General features: G+C 47.0%; 1 protein-coding gene across 11 annotated transcripts in view; it reads right to left on the reverse strand.

Moving 5' to 3' along the window:
* Positions 1 to 1,125: 1,125 nt before the first annotated feature.
* Positions 1,126 to 19,917, reverse strand: part of PROM1 (prominin 1) — a 148,515-nt gene continuing 129,723 nt past the window's right edge. For 9 of the 11 annotated variants that reach the window (XM_070791832.1, XM_019963122.2, XM_070791838.1 and 6 more), the window contains 10 exons: positions 17,969 to 18,115; positions 17,175 to 17,246; positions 16,396 to 16,488; positions 14,005 to 14,058; positions 13,327 to 13,407; positions 13,153 to 13,221; positions 9,409 to 9,501; positions 3,873 to 4,003; positions 3,312 to 3,389; positions 2,462 to 2,894 (listed from right to left, as the gene is read on the reverse strand). In XM_070791832.1, coding sequence (XP_070647933.1) covers positions 2,840 to 2,894; positions 3,312 to 3,389; positions 3,873 to 4,003; positions 9,409 to 9,501; positions 13,153 to 13,221; positions 13,327 to 13,407; positions 14,005 to 14,058; positions 16,396 to 16,488; positions 17,175 to 17,246; positions 17,969 to 18,115 — 873 coding nt within the window. In that variant the 3' untranslated portion in view covers positions 2,462 to 2,839. Of the gene's footprint in view, positions 2,386 to 2,461; positions 2,895 to 3,311; positions 3,390 to 3,872; positions 4,004 to 9,408; positions 9,502 to 13,152; positions 13,222 to 13,326; positions 13,408 to 14,004; positions 14,059 to 16,395; positions 16,489 to 17,174; positions 17,247 to 17,968; positions 18,116 to 19,917 lie in introns of those variants that run through there. The other 2 variants (XM_070791835.1, XM_070791836.1) reach the window with 2 other exon arrangements.

Genomic DNA, 19,917 nt, shown 5'->3' on the forward strand with positions numbered 1-19,917 from the left:
ATTTTTTTTACAACGTTATGTTGGTTTCTGCCATACCACAATGCCAAAGGCGCTGGGGTCCTTTGTTCTTGCAGCAGTCCATGTAGGTTTGGTCACAGTGTTCCTACAAACCTCCCAGCAAGAAAAATAGTTATCCTGTTCATCACTATATGAATGGCAGACTGTACACCTCGCAGGGTCAGAGCCTTGAGAATGGGATGTCTTGGGTGTTTCAGGCTATAGGCAACATTCTTTTACAAAGCAAGCAGAGTCAGCATGACTAAGCGGAGGCAACGGAGCAGGAAGATCAGAGCTGAAAGAGTGGATCCCACGAGCAGCCAGGTTTGTTCTCTGTAACAGTTCGCCTGTGCTGAGAGCCAGGAGCTGCAGAATCTGGGAGACCTGGATCCTGTGGGCTGGGCCATACTGCACAATCGCTCTGTAAGCTTCAGACCATCAAGTTTATAATTGGAACTAAAACTGCTGACCTCATGGGGATGCGGTGAGGATTATGAAGGGGACAAGTGAAAGGCCCAGAGCCTTCATAGGAAACAGACTTGCTAAATGTGGCATAGATTTTTAATGTATATGTTTTTTAGAAATTCAACTGCAGGAAACCTCCCCTGATTCCCACCACCCTCGACTCCCACCCTCCATTCTTCTGTGTCTCATATACTCATCAAGTGGGTCATCTTGGTGTCCACCACTGAGACAGAGCTCCTAGGAGGCTGGACCTAGTCCGTTAGCTCACCCGTACCCCACCCAGGGTCTTGTACAGCACTTGGGATGGTGCAGATGGTCAATGCATATATATAGTCTGCTAGCTCCAGCCTCCAAGAAGCTCAGTGTCAGAGGTGGAAATCAAGATGGCCCATTTGATGAGTGTGTGTATATATATATATTATATATTGGGCTTCCCAGGTGGCACTGGTGCTAAAGAATCCACCTGCCAATGCAGCAGATGCAAGACATGTGGGTTCAACCCCTGGGTCAGGAAGATCCCCTGGAAAAGGCAATCCACACCAGTACTCTTGCCTAGAAAATCTCATGGACAGAAGAGCCTTCAGGGCAACAGTTCATGGGGTCACAGAGTCAGACATGACTGAGCACGCACACACGCACAAACACACACATAAATAAATCAGATGAAATGCATGTAGAAACTGTATTAGTAACTCTCAACCCAGGTTACACTTGAGAATTCCCTGGGATACATCTCAGAAATTCTGATTTAATTAATCAGAGGCTGTATATCTCAACGTTGGCTTTACATCAGAATCACCAGGCAAAAATTTTAAATCCACGTGCTCAAGCCTCATCCGTCAGCATCTCTTTGGGGAGGACCCAAGGATCAGTTGTTATAAAAAGCTCTCTCCTCGGAGGAACCCAGCTAGTCAGAGGGGTCTGGGCGTCACTAGGTCAGATGCAGAAGCAATTGACTGACACAAGCTCTGACACTGTCAGTCACATGCTCTTAAATACAGACAAACTTTACAGATAAAACTAAGACAGGAAGGAGTTACTGTTTTGTACATGTCTAATAACATTTTTTATTTTCTGCCATCCTCGATTTTGGTGATTTACCTTAATTTTTGTGTGTCTGGTACAGCTCTCGTGTTCACTTCTCTGTCTCTTTGGCTGCTTGCTACGGATGTTGGGCGACTATGCAAGTTGAATAATATCCTCTCCCTACCCCCCCTTTTTAAAAAAATAATTTTATTGATTTATTTTTTTGGCCGTGCTGGGTCTTCACTGCTGCCTGGACTTTTCTCTAGCTGGGGCGAGCGGGGCTGCTCTCTAGGTGTGGTGCCCACGTCTCTTACTGCAGTGGCTTCTCTTGTTGCAGAGCATGGGCTCCAGGGCGAGCGGACTCCAGTAGTTTCGGCACACGGGTTCAGTAGTTGCAGCTCCCAGGCTCGAGAGCGCAGGCTCAGCAGTAGTTACTCACGGGCTTAGCTGCTGGATGGCATGGAGGGGAATCTACCCAGACCAGGGATCCCACCCGGGTCTCCGGCATTAGCAGGTGGATCCCTTACAACCGAGCCACCAGGGAAGCCCCTTCCCCGCCCCCCGCCTCCCGCCCCCACCCCCCGCCAACTTATGTCCACTGGTCTCAGTGAATGCTTGAAAATAGGTTGTTTGCAGATGTGGGCAAATGAAGATGAAGTCGTTCTTGCCTAGGAAGGGCCCTGATCTGATGACTGCTGTCCTTAGGAGGTGAGAGACACAGAACCCAGACACACCAAGGGAAAGCTCCAGGAGAAGACAGAGGCCGAGACACACTCTTCCTTGGGCTTCCTGGGAGAGCCAGCTCTGCTGACGTGTGGGTTTCAGGCTTCTGGCCTCCGCTAAAGTGGAGAAGACGTTGCTCTAAGTCAACCGGTTTGTGTGATGTGTTACAGCGCCCTAAGAGAATAATAGAGAGACTTCATTGACATCTGTCATTTGGGTCAATTATGCAATGAAATGATTAGAGTCATAATTGTGAAATCATTCTTTTATTGTTCACACACATATCTGCTATTGATACTCGTTGAACGTTCTCTAACAAGGGGTCCAAGCTCCCATTCGATGAAATGTACCAAAATTCCTGTATTGTTCCAAAGGCTAAGTGGGAATTAACAAATGTGCTACATATTTAAACTTGCATGGATGGCTCAGATGATAAAAGCACAACTTGTCAAAAAAAAAAAAACCAAAAAACAAAAACCACCCGTGCTTTCCTCTCTTTGGCCACTGGGCACACATTCCCTGTGATCTCACTGGACTCTGTGAACGCCTGAAGGGAGGTTACTTTCCCAACATTTGGAATCGCTGCAGATCAAGAACTGGTCAAGTTGGATCTGTTTACAAACTCTGCTCAAATTGTCTGTGTGCCTTGTTCTACACGAGAACGGGTATTAGCATGTCTCATACTGTAACAGAAGAAATACACCAAAAACAGCATGTTATCATTAAGACGAATTTACATTATGGATTACAAAGACAACTTAATGGATCTAAAAGGTATAGAACAATTTGTTACAGCTACAAAAAAAAGTTAAAAGGTATATTTACATTTCCTTCCCATTAAAAAAAACAGAGATATAAACCACTGTTTTATCTATTAATAAATTTAACAGACAATTTTCATTCATCCCACAAGGATTTCTTCAGTATTCACCCTGTGCCAGCTCTTATTTTAAGAGGCAACAACCTTTATATTTATCTGGGTATATCTGTTGCAGTTATGTAATTTTAATATTATTAATTCAATTTTAAAAGTTCATTCTCTAATAATAAAGCCCTCCCCAGTCTCATCTTGGGAAATATGGCTTTAAAAAACGGCTTACTTTGTCATGGGTACAGTTTGAACCATGGGTACAGTTTGAACCCTGGGTACAGTTTGAGCCCTGGGTTTACTTTGAACCCTATCAAATACAAAAAAAGGGAGATAATTACAATTATAGCTCAACAGTTGCACCCCCCGCCCCCACACACACACATTTTTACTTTAATACAGATGCTGACAAAGCAAGTTCAGGAGAAACAGGTGTCGAGAAGGAGGTGACCAGAGTCAAAATGAACACAGTTTGAGCACAAGTTCACTAGGCACAGAGTGAAGGGTGGGCCACGGAGTCAGAATGAAAAGTAGTAAAAACAGTTACAAAGTAAAGTGCCAAGTCCCCGAGACAGAGGAACTGCAAAGAAGAAATAAGAAGGCTGATTAAGACAGCTGAGATGAGTAAGCAGGAGGAAAGATAGTTAAGTGTAAGAAAATCTTTACAAAGGAAACATCTGATTAGGGGTGACCCCCGCCACTTTAAAAAGCAGTCGAGTTCAACCTCATCAGAGCCCTTTTTAAACAAGTGCTTGGAAGGTAGCGCCACTCAGAAACCACCGTAGCCTCTTACTTGTTCACTGGCTCATCCTCATACACATCTTCAGAATACATTCGACGGAAGTACTTAGCCAGCTTCACGGCAAAAATGACAGCAGGAAGTAAAAGTATGGTCGCTTTTCCCACGCCAAACCAAAACAGATTCTGGGGCAGGGGGAGAAAAAGGAAATCATGAGGATTAGATGCTTGAAGATGAGAAATGAAAAACAACACTGGTTTGGGGGGAGGGGAATTTAATTTTGCATTTTTTTTAATGAATTCTAATTTCATGAACTTCAGATGAGCCAACTACCTGCTGAAGGGCTAACCTATTATTCTAGTTCATTCCGTCTATCTGAAAATCTGGAATTGATCCTCTTGTTGTATTTATTTTTATAAATGAAGCACAGATGCAGAAAGCTGGAGAAGCGAGATTAAGCACCAAGGCACCCAAAACAACTGGGAAGGGCCCTCCTCGGTGGCTCCCCTTTGCAGCCGGCCACAGGCGTGCGACTGCGTGCAGACCCGGGCCCCAGTCCTTTTCTGAGCTGTTTTCGTGTGATGGTGGCTCCTGAAACTTTCTGACTTTGCTCTGCATCTGAACAGTGTGATGATAGCATCTCTTCCCAGGACATTATTGTGTGAGGAAAACAGATGCAATGATTTTGTGCACACGAGGCTGCCAACAGCATTCCGTGATGAAGTTAACCAATCTTGAACAAGTCATGGGCTGGATTCAATCCTGTTCTGAGAAGCAACACTAAAGCATTTTCTAAAAGATAGCTGCTGAGACTTCTCTGGTGGGACTAAGGCTCCGGGCTCCCAGTGCAGGAGGCCCGGGTTCGGTGCCTGGTCAGGGGACTGAAAGTGAAAGTGAAGTTGCTCAGTCGTGTCTGACGCTTCGTGACCCCACGGACTGCAGCCCACCAGGCTCCTCCGTCCGTGGGATTTGCCGGGCAAGAGCACCGGGGTGGGGCGCCATTGCCTTCTGCATATACACACTACTATATATAAAACAGCTGACTAGATTCACTATGCTGTGCCGCAGAAACTAACACAGCACTGTAAATCAACTATACTCCAATAAAAAATTAATTAAAAAAACGTTTTAAAGTTTATTCTACCACACACACACACAAAATCAGCTAATACCTACTGAGCAATTGCTCAGGGCAGGCACTGGCCAACACGCTTTCCATGGATTTTAAAATTTAGATTCAATCTTTCAGACTAAATTGAAAGCAATCATATGTTCTATTTTAATCCTAGTGTTTTAAATATTGCTAACTAGTGGCTTTACAATATAAACTAGTGGAAGGACAGTATTATGGAGTCAAAAAAACAGGAATGGATAAAAGCTTTATTTAATTCCATAAGTCACATGTGGTGATTCAAAAAATTCACCACTATTCCGTTTCAACACAAAACAGCTAGCTAGGCATCTCAAAACTGATTTCAATATAAATGCAACTTCATTCAAAGGCACTAGATGGTCAACTTCATTCAACTAAACTCAATACAGAGATTTGGCGTTCCAACCCCTTGTCCCTCTGCTATCATTTATCATTTCTAAGATTCTGTGATTCTGCCTAGAATTGCATCAACAAAACAACCACCATCAACAAAAATATTTAGTCACTTTAAACCAATAAAAACCATCAAAGGAAGATATACCACCAGAATCATTTAAACCCCATTCAAAATAGTTGGGTCAAAATTCCTGAAAACTAATATCCTTTATAAGAAAGAGACTGTGCCGTTTATCCAGAATATAATATCTCTCCTTACTCTAAATTACAGACATATCTCTAAACTCCAGAATATCTCTCCTTACTCTAAATTACAGACATAATAGATTTCTGGCTATCCCCTCAAAACTATGTGTCATTCTGCTACACAACAATGAAAAATGATTTTGCTCGATAGATAAAGACATGGAGATCTCTCTACAATATACTGTTGAAATAAAAAGCAGACTGCAGAATAACAAATATAATGAATTCCTTTTTATAAAAATATACATATTCAAGGCAGGCAAAAAAGATGAAAAAAATAAATACTACAATTAAGACAATAGCCCACTTAGGTCAGTGGCAAAATTTTCGAGTGTTCCTTTACATATTCTGTATCACCTTAAAATATACATATGCATCCTATATTATCTGGCCTTTTTTTCAATAAACAAACTTTTTTTTTTTAAAAAAAATTTTTTTTTTCAATAAACAAACTTTTAGATCCCACTATATGCCTCAACTAAGAGTTCGCATGTCGCAACTAAAGATCTTGTGCGCTGTGAAAAAGACCTAGCACAGCTAAATAAATAAATATAAAAAAAAAAAAAAAAACTTATGGCGCTGCAAATTAAAAAAAAAAAAAGATAGCTGCCAACATTCCTAAGTCACACATCACATAGAGACCTCGGTTTTCATCTTTTCAGGAGAGTCTCAAGTCAGACCTCACAACGCCGAGCCCTGGTTCCCCCAGGACATCATTGCCTGGAGCTAAGTGCTGGTTCTTCCTTTAAGTGGGCCCCCCATCCCCAGCTGGCTGCAGGCCACACCACTAGCCCTGGCAGGCATGCCACCCAACATTATTAAGCTGACCCACCAACCAGAACTGACAACGGCCATGTATGACCTGCACGGCCCTGTGGGTACCACACACCAGCCAGTGTCTGACATTGGCCTGCTTTGTAAACCTACCGCCTGCCGCCTCCCTGTCTTAGGATAATGCTGGAAACCTAGAGTGGCCCGCCCCACTGGTGGAGAGGAGTGGATAGGAGTCCGTCTGCCAGTGCAGGGGACACAGGTTCGACCCCTGGTCCGGGAAGATGCTGTATGCCTCGGAACAACTAAGCCCGTGAGCCGAAACCACTGAGCCCATGTGTTGTAACTGCTGAGGCTGGTGAGCCTAGAGCCTGTGCCTCCACAACAGGAGGGGCTACAGCATCTATGCGAAACAATAAAGATTAGCTCCTGCTCCCTGCAACCAGAGAAAGCTGTGCAAAGTAAGGAAAACCCAGCATGGCCAAAAATAAATACATAAACATTTGAAAAAAAACACCACCAGACCTTTAGACCTCGGCCACTGCATTTCTGCTTTGTTCCTGGCTAGGCTTAGTGTCGGACATGGTTCCATCACTTGGCCCAGAATTTCCAGTAAATCTGTTCTCCTTTCCCACACATTCTTTTATTGGTAAATTTCTACACTTTCAACACTGTTTTGAGAGTCTTTAGAGCTTTATGATGGAGAAGGCAATGGCAACTCACTCCAGTACTCTTGCCTGGAAAATCCCATGGATGGAGGAGCCTGGTAGGCTGCAGTCCATGGGGTTGCTAAGAGTCGGACACAACTGAGCGACTTCACTTTCACTTTTCACTTTCGTGCATTGGAGGAGGAAATGGCAACCCACTCCAGTGTTCTTGCCTGGAGAATCCCAGGGACGGTGGGGCCTGGTGGGCTGCCGTCTATGGGGTCGCACAGAGTTGGACACGACTGAAGCGATTTAGCAGCAGCAGCAGCAGAGCTTTATGACAATCATACCTTTTACTGGAAGCTGCTTCAATCTTTCTGGGTACAATCAAGATATTAAAACAAACATGTTTGCCAGCCTGGAGTCTATTTTCCCAGCAGAGACAACAGTCAGAACTCTTCCTTCCCCTTTAAACCACCTTCTATAAAGCTCTCGCTTACAGTCTTCCTGAGCATCTTCCATGTCTCCCTTCCGGTGGTCCCCAATTATTTGGGAGAGGCGCCTGCTAGTTGGGTGATTTGACTGGCTGCAGGCAGGCGGTGGAGACTGGATGCCAGGAGACCACCTTGGAATGAGCCAGTCTAACTGAGGGCTGCCCTGATGAGGGCTTCAGTCAGAGCCGTCAGCAAGGGCTCGAAGCAGCAAACACAAGGGTACAAAGTCAGAAGAGGAGAGAAGTAGCCAGGAGGCCAAGGCAGGGGCGGGGGGTGATGTCTGCATCCATCCGGGGATGAAGGTTCATCCCTGCAGAGACACGTGGGCCAGGGAGATGGACGGATGGAGTGATGTGAATGCACGATGGCAGGCAGCTCTCAATCCATCCTTACGGCCTGTGCCAGGTACCACTCCTGATGACGGGCATGCAGCAGTGACAAAAACACGTGCTGTAGGAGTCAAGGTCTAGTGTATGTGGTAGGGGACAGGTCTTAGTCAGAGAGACACACCACTGCCCAGTATAGACAGCACAACATCTCTAAAAGCAGAGAGTCCCATGGGTGTGTAAACAAGCAAGGAGTTGGGAAGATCAGAAAAGGCTTCCAGGAAAAAAAAAGATATATTTCAGCTGAGATCTGAAAACTGAACCTCAGCTCAGCTAATAATAGTGAACATTTATGCAGTGTGTTAGTGTACCAGGGAAAGTGTCAAGGGCTTTCCATATCATCTCCCTCTGAAGCATCGAAACAAGCTCAGAAAAGTTCAATCATTTTTTCCAAGTCACAGAGTTCAGGAAATGTAGAGCTGGAATTTGAATTCAGAGTCCGTGTTCTCAGCCATTATATTCTAAGACCTAGAGGCGTCAGCTAGGTGGAGTAGAGGTCTGGAGGGGAAGAATGAGAGAAAGCGAACCTGTGTCTAGTTTCCAGGCAGAGGAAGTGACACAGGCAGGCCCTGAGGTGGGGAGGTACAGATGCTTTTAAAGAAATGAAAGAAAACAAGAGTGTCTGGAGCAGTCAACAGCGTGATGCAGGGGTACAGGTGTGGCCAGTCATGCAGGGCCTCGTGGGTAATGTCAAGGACCCAGTGGTATTAAGTGGTCCTGGGCCAGCCACCGAGGTGCCTTCAGTGAAAGGAGGCAGAGGATGGACTCGTGGAGACATCGGTGTACATCGAGGAGTGATCCGGAGCCAGGAATAAAACTGATGAACCTCGACTCACCGGCCCAATGGGAGCATCTCAAAGGGCTGCTCACTCACCAATTAAACTAACTTCGCTGCAGTTCTAGGGTTACATATAGAGCTTCACTAAGAGTCCTTGGAAATACTGGCAATCTGCACACCACTGATGTCCCTTTCTAATTATTTCAGACAAATGAAGAGTTTTCTTGGGCTTCCCTGGTGGTCCAGTGGTTAAGAATCTGCCTTCCACCACAGGGCATGTGGGTTCCATCCCTGGTCGGGGAACTAAGATTCCACATGATGCATGGTGCGGCCAAACAAAAAGATTTCTTCATGGGGGTCTCCTGACTTCTGTATATAAAATTCTACCAAGGAATGAAGATAAGCAGGAGGACTATTTGTATCACAACAAATTCATCTACAGTTTAGATCTTAGGTCTTGAATTCTACGGCTGTAACAGACCCAAGCAGAGCCTATTATTCTCTTTTTAAATTTTTTCCTTTACTATTACCATTATTTGGCTGCCTAGCATGCAGGATCTCAGTTCCACAGCCAGGCACCGAAACCATGGCCGCTGCATCAGGAACAGTCTTTTTCCACTGGGCCTCCTGGAGCTCCAGGAGCCTGTTTTCTGTTATAGCATGAACCATCATTCAGGGAAAGCATCATTGTGTCTTCCTTCGAAAGATGAAACTCTTACCAGGGGGTCGACGATGTAGCTGCACAGAAAGACGTTAACAGCCGAATCCAGAGCAGTGGCCACCGGTCTGCAGGCTGCAAATTGCTGGGTGATCTATGGACATAAGAGACATAGGCAAACTTTGATGGAGCCACACCCACACAATCCCACACAACGTTCAGCTCTGGATCTCCAGGCCCCCTGGATAAGGAGCTGAGAGCTGGTTCTATGGATGAGTTCTACGACACGTGAAAGCATGTACTCGAAAACAAGACCCCAATTCTCTCTGAGCCTCGGTTTTCAGTTCCCTCGTTTGTTATTTGTTTATTCCTTAAGTTGTGTTGGACTCTTTGAGACTCCATGGACTACAGACCACCAGGCTCCTCTGTCCATGAGAATTCTCAGGGAAGAATACTGGCGTGGGTTGCCATTTCCTCCTCCAGGGGATATTCCTGACCCAGGGATCGAACCCGTGTCTCCTGCATTGGCAGGTGGATTCTTTACCACTGAGCCACCAAGGAAGCCTCCAGGAAAAAAAGGAGAAGTGGGTGGCAGAGGATGAGATAGTTAGATAGCATCACCAACTCAAGGGAAAATGAATTTGAGCAAACTCCAGGAGATAGTGAAGGACAGAGGAGTTTGGTATGCTGTAGTCCTTGGGGTTCCAAAGAGTCAGACACAACTAAGCAGCTAAAAAACAACACTTGTTATTTGGAATAGTCAGACCCAACTGGGTAGACTCTGGAGAGAATTAAAGAGTACACGTGGCCAGCACAATGTCTCAGTCTGAATTTCTTACCTGACCCCTTCATAATCTGACAAAGTATGTGGGAAGAAAATGGAAAGTTAAGTAATGAATACATGTATGTTTTACAACAGGGGTTGGCCAACTTTTTCTACAAAGGGCCAGAATGTAAATATTTTAGGCTCTGCAGGCTAGGCAGAGACATATCTGTTGCTCCACTCGGCCACGGTGGGGTGAAAACAACCACAGAGGAACAAATGGGTGTGGCAGTGTGCCGATAAAACTTTATTTACAAAACGGGCAAGACCTGCCTGCAGACCCAGTCTAAGAAGACAGAAAATAAGGTACTCATTACTGAGGTTAGAGTAAACAAGTTTAATGAATCACAGACAGATGCCCCAATCCCATCAGATTAAGAAAACTATATTCATTCGCTCAAAAACCTCTGGAGTGAGTACACTAAGCTATTAGATAGCTCTTCAGGGCAGGGGTGTGTCTTATTTCCTTTGCTTTACTGGTTGACTGACCTCCCCCTTATCGTCCACCTTTACATGACAAGGCAACTCATGTTATTAATAACCTTATGTTTCTCCTAGCTCAAACAAATCTGTATACTCTCTTTATAGGCTTTTTCAAAGTTAGTTAGTTTTAAAAAAACTGGGGGAAGGGTGCATATGGACCAGTGGAATAGCACAGAAAGTCCAGAATTAATCCCACCACTTAAGGTGAAAGAGTCTATGACAAAGGAGGCAAGAATACACAATGGAGAAAAGACAATCCCTTCAACTAGGGTGCTGGGAAAACTGGACAGCTAGGCCTAAAAGAATGAAAGTTGAACATTCTCTAACAACATATACAGAAGTAAACTCAAAATGGATTAACGACCCAATTGTAAGACTGGATATTATGAAATACCTAGAGGAAAACTTAGGCAGGACCATCTGACATAAATCGCAGCAATATTTTTTGGATCCATTTCCTTAGACTCTGAGGCTCAGAGTAATGTAAACAAAAGCAAAAATAAACAAATGAGACCTAATTGAACTTAAAAGCTTTTGCACCACAAAGGAAACCATAACAAAATGAAAAGACAGCCCATGGAATAGGAGAAAATACTTGCAAGTGATGTGACCAACAATGGCTTAATTTCCAAAATAAGTTTGCAGTGCTCAATCCAAAAGAACAACAACAAACAACCCAATCAAAAAATGGGCAGAACACCTAAATAGACACTTTCCCAAAAAAGATATACAGATGGACAACAGGCACATGAAAAGGTGCTGAACACTTCTCATTAGTAGAGAAATGCAAATCAAGACTGCAAATGCGCTATTAACTCCCACCAGTCAGAATGGCCGTTATCAACAAGTCTACACATAATAAGTGCTGGGGAGGGCGTGGGGCCAAGGGAGCCCGCCCTGGACTGTTGCTGGGGATGGAAACAGTGCAGCCACTGTGGAGAACAGTACGGAAGACAGTACTAAAGACAGAGCTACCGTCTGGTCTCGCGACCCCACTCCCGGACATATATCTGGAAAAGAAGGAACCTGAATTCGAAAAAACTACACCCCCCCATGTTTTCAGGAGCACTAAGGACACTCGCCATGACGTGGAAATAACTTCATCTTCCAGGGATTACGTGTGACCGCCGTGCGGTCCCTTGTCCAGTGAGGAGACGCAAGGAGGCGATGGTGGTGAAGGCAGTGCAGTCCTGACCCCCCTGCCTACCCTGGGTGTGCCCGGCGGGCCAGCACCAAGCAGATCCCGAGGGCTTCAGCTCTGGGGGGCGGGTGTGGGGGGCAGCGGAGACCTCAGGAAGCTGGGCTTTGGAAGAGAGGCGGGTGGCTGGTCTAGAGGGTGGGGCCCTGGGGAGGAGGAGGTGTGACACGCCCAGGGCATCATGTAGAGAGAGGGGTGAAGGTTTCCTGGAATCAGATTGAGGCTGGGATGCGGGGTGAGTCAGGAGAGCAGGAGGAGGGCGCTCCGACAGTGAAGGGCTGGGAGCAGAGCCGGAAGGGCTCCTGGTTGCTCAGGGTGGCCTAAGTCTCCCCGCCTCACTAGACTTCCTGGGGTTCCTCTTGGCCGGCCGCCCCTCCCCCAGTGACTCAGCTGTAAGCCCCACCCCCTGTGGAACAGTCCTCGGTGGGGACGGGCCCAGAGCCCAAGGTGACAAAAGGCACTTGTGAGATGCTAAGTTATCCACTGGCCGTGTGCTGGGAGCAACGTGAGCCGCTGGAAACTTCACTCTGCTCCTCGACGTCTCTCGACCAACCGATTCATGGAGATCCAGTTTTGTGGACTGACTTTTGTCCACAACGCATTCCCAGGGTAAATCCTAGCTCCCTGTACCTCTGAATGTGAGCATATATGGAGAAGGGGTCTTGGAAGAGGCAATTCAGTTACAGTGAGGTCGCTAAGACGGCCCTGATCCAGCAGGACCACTCTTCATATTAAATAAAAGAAGAAGAAATTGGGACACAGACTCATGCAGAGGGGAGACTCTGTGGAAACACAGGAGAAGTCACGGATAGAGGCCTTAGAAGAAACTAACATGCCCACACTTTGAACTTGGACTTCCAGCCTTCAGAATCTTGAGAAAATAAAACTCCTGTTGTCTAAGAACCGAGTCCACAAATACACCAATGACGTGTGAACTGCAGGTTCAGTGCTGCCCAAGGCGTGGACAAACCACAGCTGCAAATGGCCCCGACAGTAAGGAGCTCATGGTTCAGCAAGGGAGACAGTGGAGGTGGCCAGCATTCCTAGAGCAAGGAGCAGAGGGAGCCGGGGTGGGGCGGGGTGGGGGTGTAGGATGTGGGGGTCAGCCGTCCGTGACGCGGCCCCGGGAAGACACCCAGGGTGGGCAGCGCTGGGGTGACTTCCTATGGTTTCCTCCACTCGTGGCCCCTAGGCTCAAGGTTTACTTATCTCCTGTCTAATTTCTGAATCCTGGTTTTATCCTAGAAAATGACTGTCCCCAGACACAGCCCCCTTAGGTCCATCAAAGACACGCCACTTACGGCCATCTCGACCCACTGCAGATAACGTTCAAAGTAGCTTATTATCTTATTCCCGAACTGCTTACTTTCCTGGAAAGACATCAAAGAGCGACAAGACCGTTAGAATGACTCCACCACTCCCTAGGGAAGCATGAGGCTGTGGTTGCACACCCCCCTCCCGGTATGACAACTTACTTCAACAACAACTTCAGACAGCTGGCTGGTGAGAAAGTCCTGGGTAGAATTCAAAAAGAAAATGGTGGTGGACACTCTGACCTGCAAAACACAGCAACAGGAGACACGGTGTCAAGAGACACAGGGCTTTCATCAGACAGTTTGTGTATCGATGCAAACACAGCTCACGCAGCCCCAGAGCACCCTGACTTGCCAGTGGAGACTGTACTAGCAGTTCGTGGTCAGTGATGCCCTCCCGGCTTTGGCTCCCAGGGCATGGGTGTGCGTCCCCACTCCATGATGAACCTGGCAGAGGGCATGTGGCTGGGCTCGCCCTGTGCCGGTTTCCCAGTGAGAATGGAAGCTTGTGGGCAGAAGGCCGTGAGGTTAGGAGGCTGTTGTGGCGCTGCAGTGTCTCTGTGAGGGTGGCCCACGGCCACCCACATGCGCACCGCCCACGCCCACACACGGCTTCCCGCTGAGCGGATGACGATGTGCCAGGATGCAGTCTGCGCTTACAGAAGTCTTTTAGAAAGGGGAGGACGGGGAAACCCAGTCCGGTGTTTCAAATGGGTGGATAACTGAGGCTTGATTTTACTTAAAATAACTGCCAACTGCCAATAAGACCCAACACCACTGAAAGTCCACGTGTACTTTTGTAACAAGACCCCAAGACAGAGAAGGGAAACACATCCTTACCTTCAGTCCACTGGTCCTGTACTGAAGCCCCTTCATTTGCTGGTGCATGGCGTTCTAGTGAACAAGCGTATTTCCCAGTAAGTGAAACCAGAAGATCACATGATCCTTGTGTCCACCCCCTGCCCCCGCACCCCCACGCCAAGTCAGCCATCAAATCTGACCTTACTCTGTGACAGTTTCATTCAAGAAAAAAACACCAGACACGGGGAACGATATGCACCTCACGTATCTGGGTATAAGAAAATTTGAAGAAGAAAACCAGAATACATCTTCTGGAGCTCTGATGGGCAGTTACTCACGTGTGACAGAGCCACACGACCCTTCTGAGGTGGGTTGTTCAGAGTAAAACCTGCCCCACAACAGTGGCTTCATTTGCCTGGTTTAGATGAGTGGTTGGCAAACTCTATCAGTTCAGGGCCAGATAAGAAGTATTTTCGACTTTGGGGACCACGCTCTGTCCGAATCTCTCCACTCTGCCCTTGTAGCTGGGAGCAACCACAGGGCATCTGTACACAGGACGGGCCAGGCTCTGCTCCAGGAGAGCCTTGCTTCTAATAAACAGGCAGCAGGAGGGACATTCCCTAGAAGCCCCGTGTTTCTGACTCCGCAGTTGCGCTGCTGGGGACCTGGCTTCGATCCCTTGCTGGGAAATAAGATCCCAAAAGCCACAGGCCGTGGCCAAAACTAATTAATTAATCAAGTAAAAATCAGGCAGCAGGCTGGGGGGCGTCCAGGGGCTACAGTTTGCAAAGCCCTGGTTTAGGTCATAGGTCAATATCTATAGAACAGCTTGCCTAACTGTAGGTCAGCACAACTCCGCAAAGGCCAAGGAAGCCTGTGTCTACTTGAAGGAAAGCATTTATGGGACATGTCCAAACAAATTTAAAATGTTAACAAATTTGTGCAGGGCATAAAGTATAGCACAAAGAGAACGGTGATGAGCCCAAACCCGAATGAAGAAAATTCTGGAGGACTTTGTGAATTAGAAAGTCAAGAGGGAACACGAAGAGAGAGATGATAAAAACTGGTTCCAGAAGATTCTAAAGTCAGAGTCAAGCCAACGAATAAGCTTCTTCAAAGCTGAGCAGGCTGACTCTGGAAGCTGGTTCCCCTGGCAACTGCATACATGACCCCCCGCCCCAAGCACACATCAAGCATAATAATAACAGCTCCTGTTTGCAGAGTCCCTCTGGGATGTCAGATCCTTCATCTCTAAGAGCCAGGTAACAGTGAGGCAAGGACCCCTCCTCCTGCTTTTAAACAAGAAAAACTAAAGCTACCAGTCTTGGGAGAAGCAGAAGCAAGACTTGAAATCAGGTTGACATGTCAAGAGCTTATGTTCCTTCTCTGCTTCCTTTCTGGCATTTAAGAAAGAAGCCAGTGGGTAGTGAGAATAAAAAGAAAGGAAGGAATTGAGAGAGGAAGACTGACAAATATACAACCCACAACCATGGGTAAAATAGATGGCCAGTGTGTGAAGTAGATAGCTCCCTGCTGTATAGACGGGGAGCTCAGCACAGTGCTCTATGGTGACCTAGATGGGTGGGATGGGAGTGGGTGGGCAGAGCGCTCAAGAGGGAGGGGATATATAGACAGGGACGGCTGACTCGCCTTGCTGTAGAGCAGAAACTAACACAACACTCTGAAGCAACTATTGTTGTTGGTGTTTGGTTGCTAAGTCATGTCTGATCCTTTTGCAACCTCATGGACTGTAGCCCTCCAGGCTTCTCTGTCCATGGGATTTCAGAGGCAAGAATACTGGAATAGGCTGCCATTTCCTTCTTCTGGAGATCTTCCCAACCCAGGGGTGGAACACATGTCTCCTGTATCGGCAGGCAGATTCTTTACCTCTGAGCCACCAGGGAAGCCCAAAGCAATGATACCCCAATTTTTAAAAAATTAATTATTCATAGCCAAAAAAAAAAGGAAGAGAAAAGTGAGAAAGTCGGATGGAAGAGAGGAGGAAAGACAAGGGGAACACGGAGTAGAGCTAAATGCAGACGGAAAAGATGTCGCATTGCCATCACGTATGTCGTGGCAAGGTGTGAACACGGAGAGCTTGGTAAGAATAAACTAGGAAGACCGAGCCCAGCACTTTGCCACCTGCATGGCTTAGGGGAGCCTTTTAAGGCCGTGAAAAATGAGAGCAAAACAGGTGGAGGCAACCGCGCATTTAAGCTGTTCACACACAGATAAGAAAAGGAGGTGTGAACATTGAAAATGTGTCCTCTTCAAAGCCCAGCTACTATCATTTCTTTTAAAAATCGCTCCGTTTCTTAGCCTGAGGTTAACTGAATTTGACCTGCGTGTGAGACACAAACATATCACTGGGCTAGGTGAAACGGACTTTGCACAGGTTACAGTGAAATGGCAAAAGGCGTAGACTGTTACCATTGAATTCTGCAGAGGAACGACCTGGTTCTCATGGATATTTGTTAAGGTATCTGTGTGACTTTTCAAGCTGGTTTTCAAGTTTCCTGAGGGCTACAAAGAAAAGACAGTAAATAAACATTAGTATCTCCTTCCAGACTCTGGAACACTGTCTCTAGTTACCGCCAGACACACACGTAAAGCCCTTCTTATATGATGATGGGTTTGGAGGGATGGTCCTGAGATGCCCGTAGTTCATGGTGTGGACAAGAACCAGACATGGCCAGGGCACGGAGCACTGCCCCCCAAGCCCAGGGTCCTGGCCACTGTGCTCTGCTTCAGGAAAGAGACCAGGTGCAGCCATTCGCCACCAACCAGCAGAGGAGCTGGCGACGGGGAAGCTTGAAGGGTCTGAGGCAGTGTTTGTCCTTCCGTATCCACTCATCCTTGCAGCCGTAAAGCACGTGGGATCTCGCTCCCACATCCAAGTTACCATTCCTTCTAATACGCGTGCACTGGTGCTGGGCAGTGGAGGGAGGATGGTATGAGAGCAGACCAGTGCTAAAGCAATGGGGCTGGGGCCAGCCTTGCAACGCTGCCCTGGGAAGCTTCACAAGCTCATGGACGGTCGGGCCACATGGCAGCGGCCACTGATGGGAGCTTTTCAACAGGCACAGAGGGGCATTTTTATACCAGGGACACCTGTGGCACAGGAACCTCTTCCATGGCTCCTCTAGGAATGGTATTGACCTTCATCCTCTACAGCAAGGACAACCTTGAACAGGATCATCTGTACTCACCAGCTGGTGGGCTTTTCTTCGGAGATTATTTGCAAACGAGATAAGATTTACTCTCGTGGGACTTCTCTCGGTCTGCAAAGAGGTGTAGAAAACTGTGTTATAGAGATGGGATTTTTAAACCTTGACCTGTAACATGCAGAAGGAAATGGCACCCCACTCCAGTACTCTTGCCTGGAAAAATCCCATGGACAGAGAAGCCTGGCGGGCCACAGTCCATGGGGTCACAAAGAGCTGGACATGACTTAATGACTAACCAACAATCTGTAACAAGCAACAGAGTGAACGTGGGTCCATGGACACAAGGTAAGCAGACACCCCTGTATTCTTATCTACACGTGCAAAGCAGCATAATTCGTTTTCAACCGTAAAGAGAGACAAAGTATTGGTACCTGCTGTAAAGGACATGAATCTCAAAAAACTTAGGCTACGTGAAATGGGCCAGTGAAGGGCATCAGACAAAAAAGGGCGCCCCACTCATATGAAATATCCAGAATAGGTAAATTCACAGAAGCCAAAATGTGGTGTGAAGGTTGCCAGGGGCTGGAGTGGGAGACGGGGAGCAATTACTTACTGGGAGTGGAGCTTTCTGTTGAAGGTGATAAACACGCATTAGAACTAGTTAGAGACGGTAGTCGTGTAACATTGCAATTATACTAAATGTTAGTGAATTATTCAGTTGGTAATAAAAGAGTTAATCCAATGTTGTGCAAATCTCATCTCAGTTAAAGAAAAACAAAAACAAAAGACAAACAAAAAAACATGCAAAAGATCACCCAGGAACATGGGGGTCTTACCGCGTTCAAGTAGGCAGCATAGTCTATATCGTCTATTCCAGAAGATCTGAGATCCATAAGGGTTTTCATTCCTGTTTTATCCAGCAGTTCTATATCCTCAATTCTTATATTCATATTTTCCAAATTACTATTTATGTCTCCAGTATGCTGCATAGTTTAAAAAAAAACAAAAAATTAGTAAGTCCACTCATCTCCAAAAATGTCACCGACTTAATGCTTTAAAGGAGCAATAAAATTACTCAAGCCAAAAATAAATATACGTGCACCTGACTGGCATGTCTTCCTCGTCCCCGAGTCTTCCCTCCCAGCCCTTCCCCAACTCCCAGCCTTCCTCGCTGGGCCCCAGACCAAGCACCATGTGAGGGCCTGGGATGCAAAGCAAAACCCTGCTGCATCTCCACCCCCCAAAGATCTCAAAGTGAAGAGGCGGTACTGTGATAAAGGCAAGCGAACTGCATCAGGACACGAGCCTTGCAAGGCAGGGGGCTGGGGAGGGCTTCCGAGAGGAGGTGGCTTCTGACCAAGTCTTAACAAACAGAGATGATGAAAGGGGCTCGGCGGGCTGCTTTCCAGGGGAAGGAGGTGGCATGCCCTCGACTGGGTACTAGAAACACTCCAGATCATGGGCATGCGGTTGGTGACTGTGGGATCTTGTGTGTCCAGGGGGCATTGCTCATCATTGAGAAAATGGCATAATGAGTGGGTGAGCAGAGGGCATCCCTTTGGGGCCTGGCTGCAAAATGGTATTGTATTTATGAGTGCATGCAAGGTATGTCTAGAGAAGAGAATACGAAATTTGTACACAGCTTTCAAATAAGCCTCTTGACCTCTGAAGACCCTCAGGTCATCTTGACCTCATGGCACCCCTTTGGTGATGCCTCCGTACAGAAGCCGTGGGGCTTGGAGAACCACCTCTTCCTTTGACTTTCCTTGATATCTGCTTCTGTGTTGGAAGCCCTGAAGACACCAGCTTCCTTAGCTTCTTTCCTACACAGCAGAGAAAGCCAGCAGGCCTCTAGGCATGAGGGAGTGGGCACCTAGGCTAAGGGCACCGGAGGCCTGGGCTACCGGAGCCCCCTCGCCCCTCCCCCCAGCCAGTGTGCTCTGCAGGGGCCTCTCCTTGGAGTCTGAAGACTCCAGACTCGGCTGTGGGCTTGAGTAAAGGAGGAAAAGTGGTCATCCATTCAGTCTCTCTCCATCCTTGCTGCCATGCTGTGTCTTGCCAAGGGCCCACCTAGGAGGAGCCCTGGGGTCCCGCCACCATTCACACAGAGTAAGGACTCTGTGGGCCACAGTTCTTGTCCCTCATCAGCGATATGACGGAAAAGGATGGCTGGTCTGGGAGAATCAATACCCCAGGAAGCAAGTAGGGTTTGTGCCTCCAGGGACTTTGACATTCAGCAAGCTAAACCATTTCCCTGTGAAGGGTCTGCAGGGAAAACCCTGGAGATGCTTTTGTTCCATTCACAGGAGAAACTCATGTCTCAGAAAATCAGCTGGTCAGGGGTGACGCCAAGGTCTTGGAATTAGATAGACATGAGGTTTGCACAGCCTTGCAAATGTACTAAAATCATTTCAAATGGCTCATTTTATCTAATATGAAATCCACCTCAAAAGAGAAAACGGGGACCACTGAATTTGGTAAAGAAACATGTCAATTTCCTGACTGGTCCTAATTACTCACCTTTGTTGGGGAAGGAAATGGCAACCCACTCCAGTACTCTTGCCTGCAAAATTCCATGGATGGAGGAGCCTGGTAGGCTACAGTCCATGGGGTCGCAAAGAGTCGGGACTGAGCGACTTCACTTTCTTTCTTTCTATAGTTGCTTTTGGAGAAGGAAATGGCAACCCACTCCAGTGTTCTTGCCGGGAGAATCCCATGGACAGAGAGGCCTGGTGGGCTACAGTCTACAGGTTTGCAAAGAGTCGGACACGACTAAGCAACTAAC

Source organism: Bos indicus, chromosome 6 (genome assembly GCF_029378745.1).
Source record: "Bos indicus isolate NIAB-ARS_2022 breed Sahiwal x Tharparkar chromosome 6, NIAB-ARS_B.indTharparkar_mat_pri_1.0, whole genome shotgun sequence".
NCBI lineage: Eukaryota > Metazoa > Chordata > Mammalia > Artiodactyla > Bovidae > Bos > Bos indicus.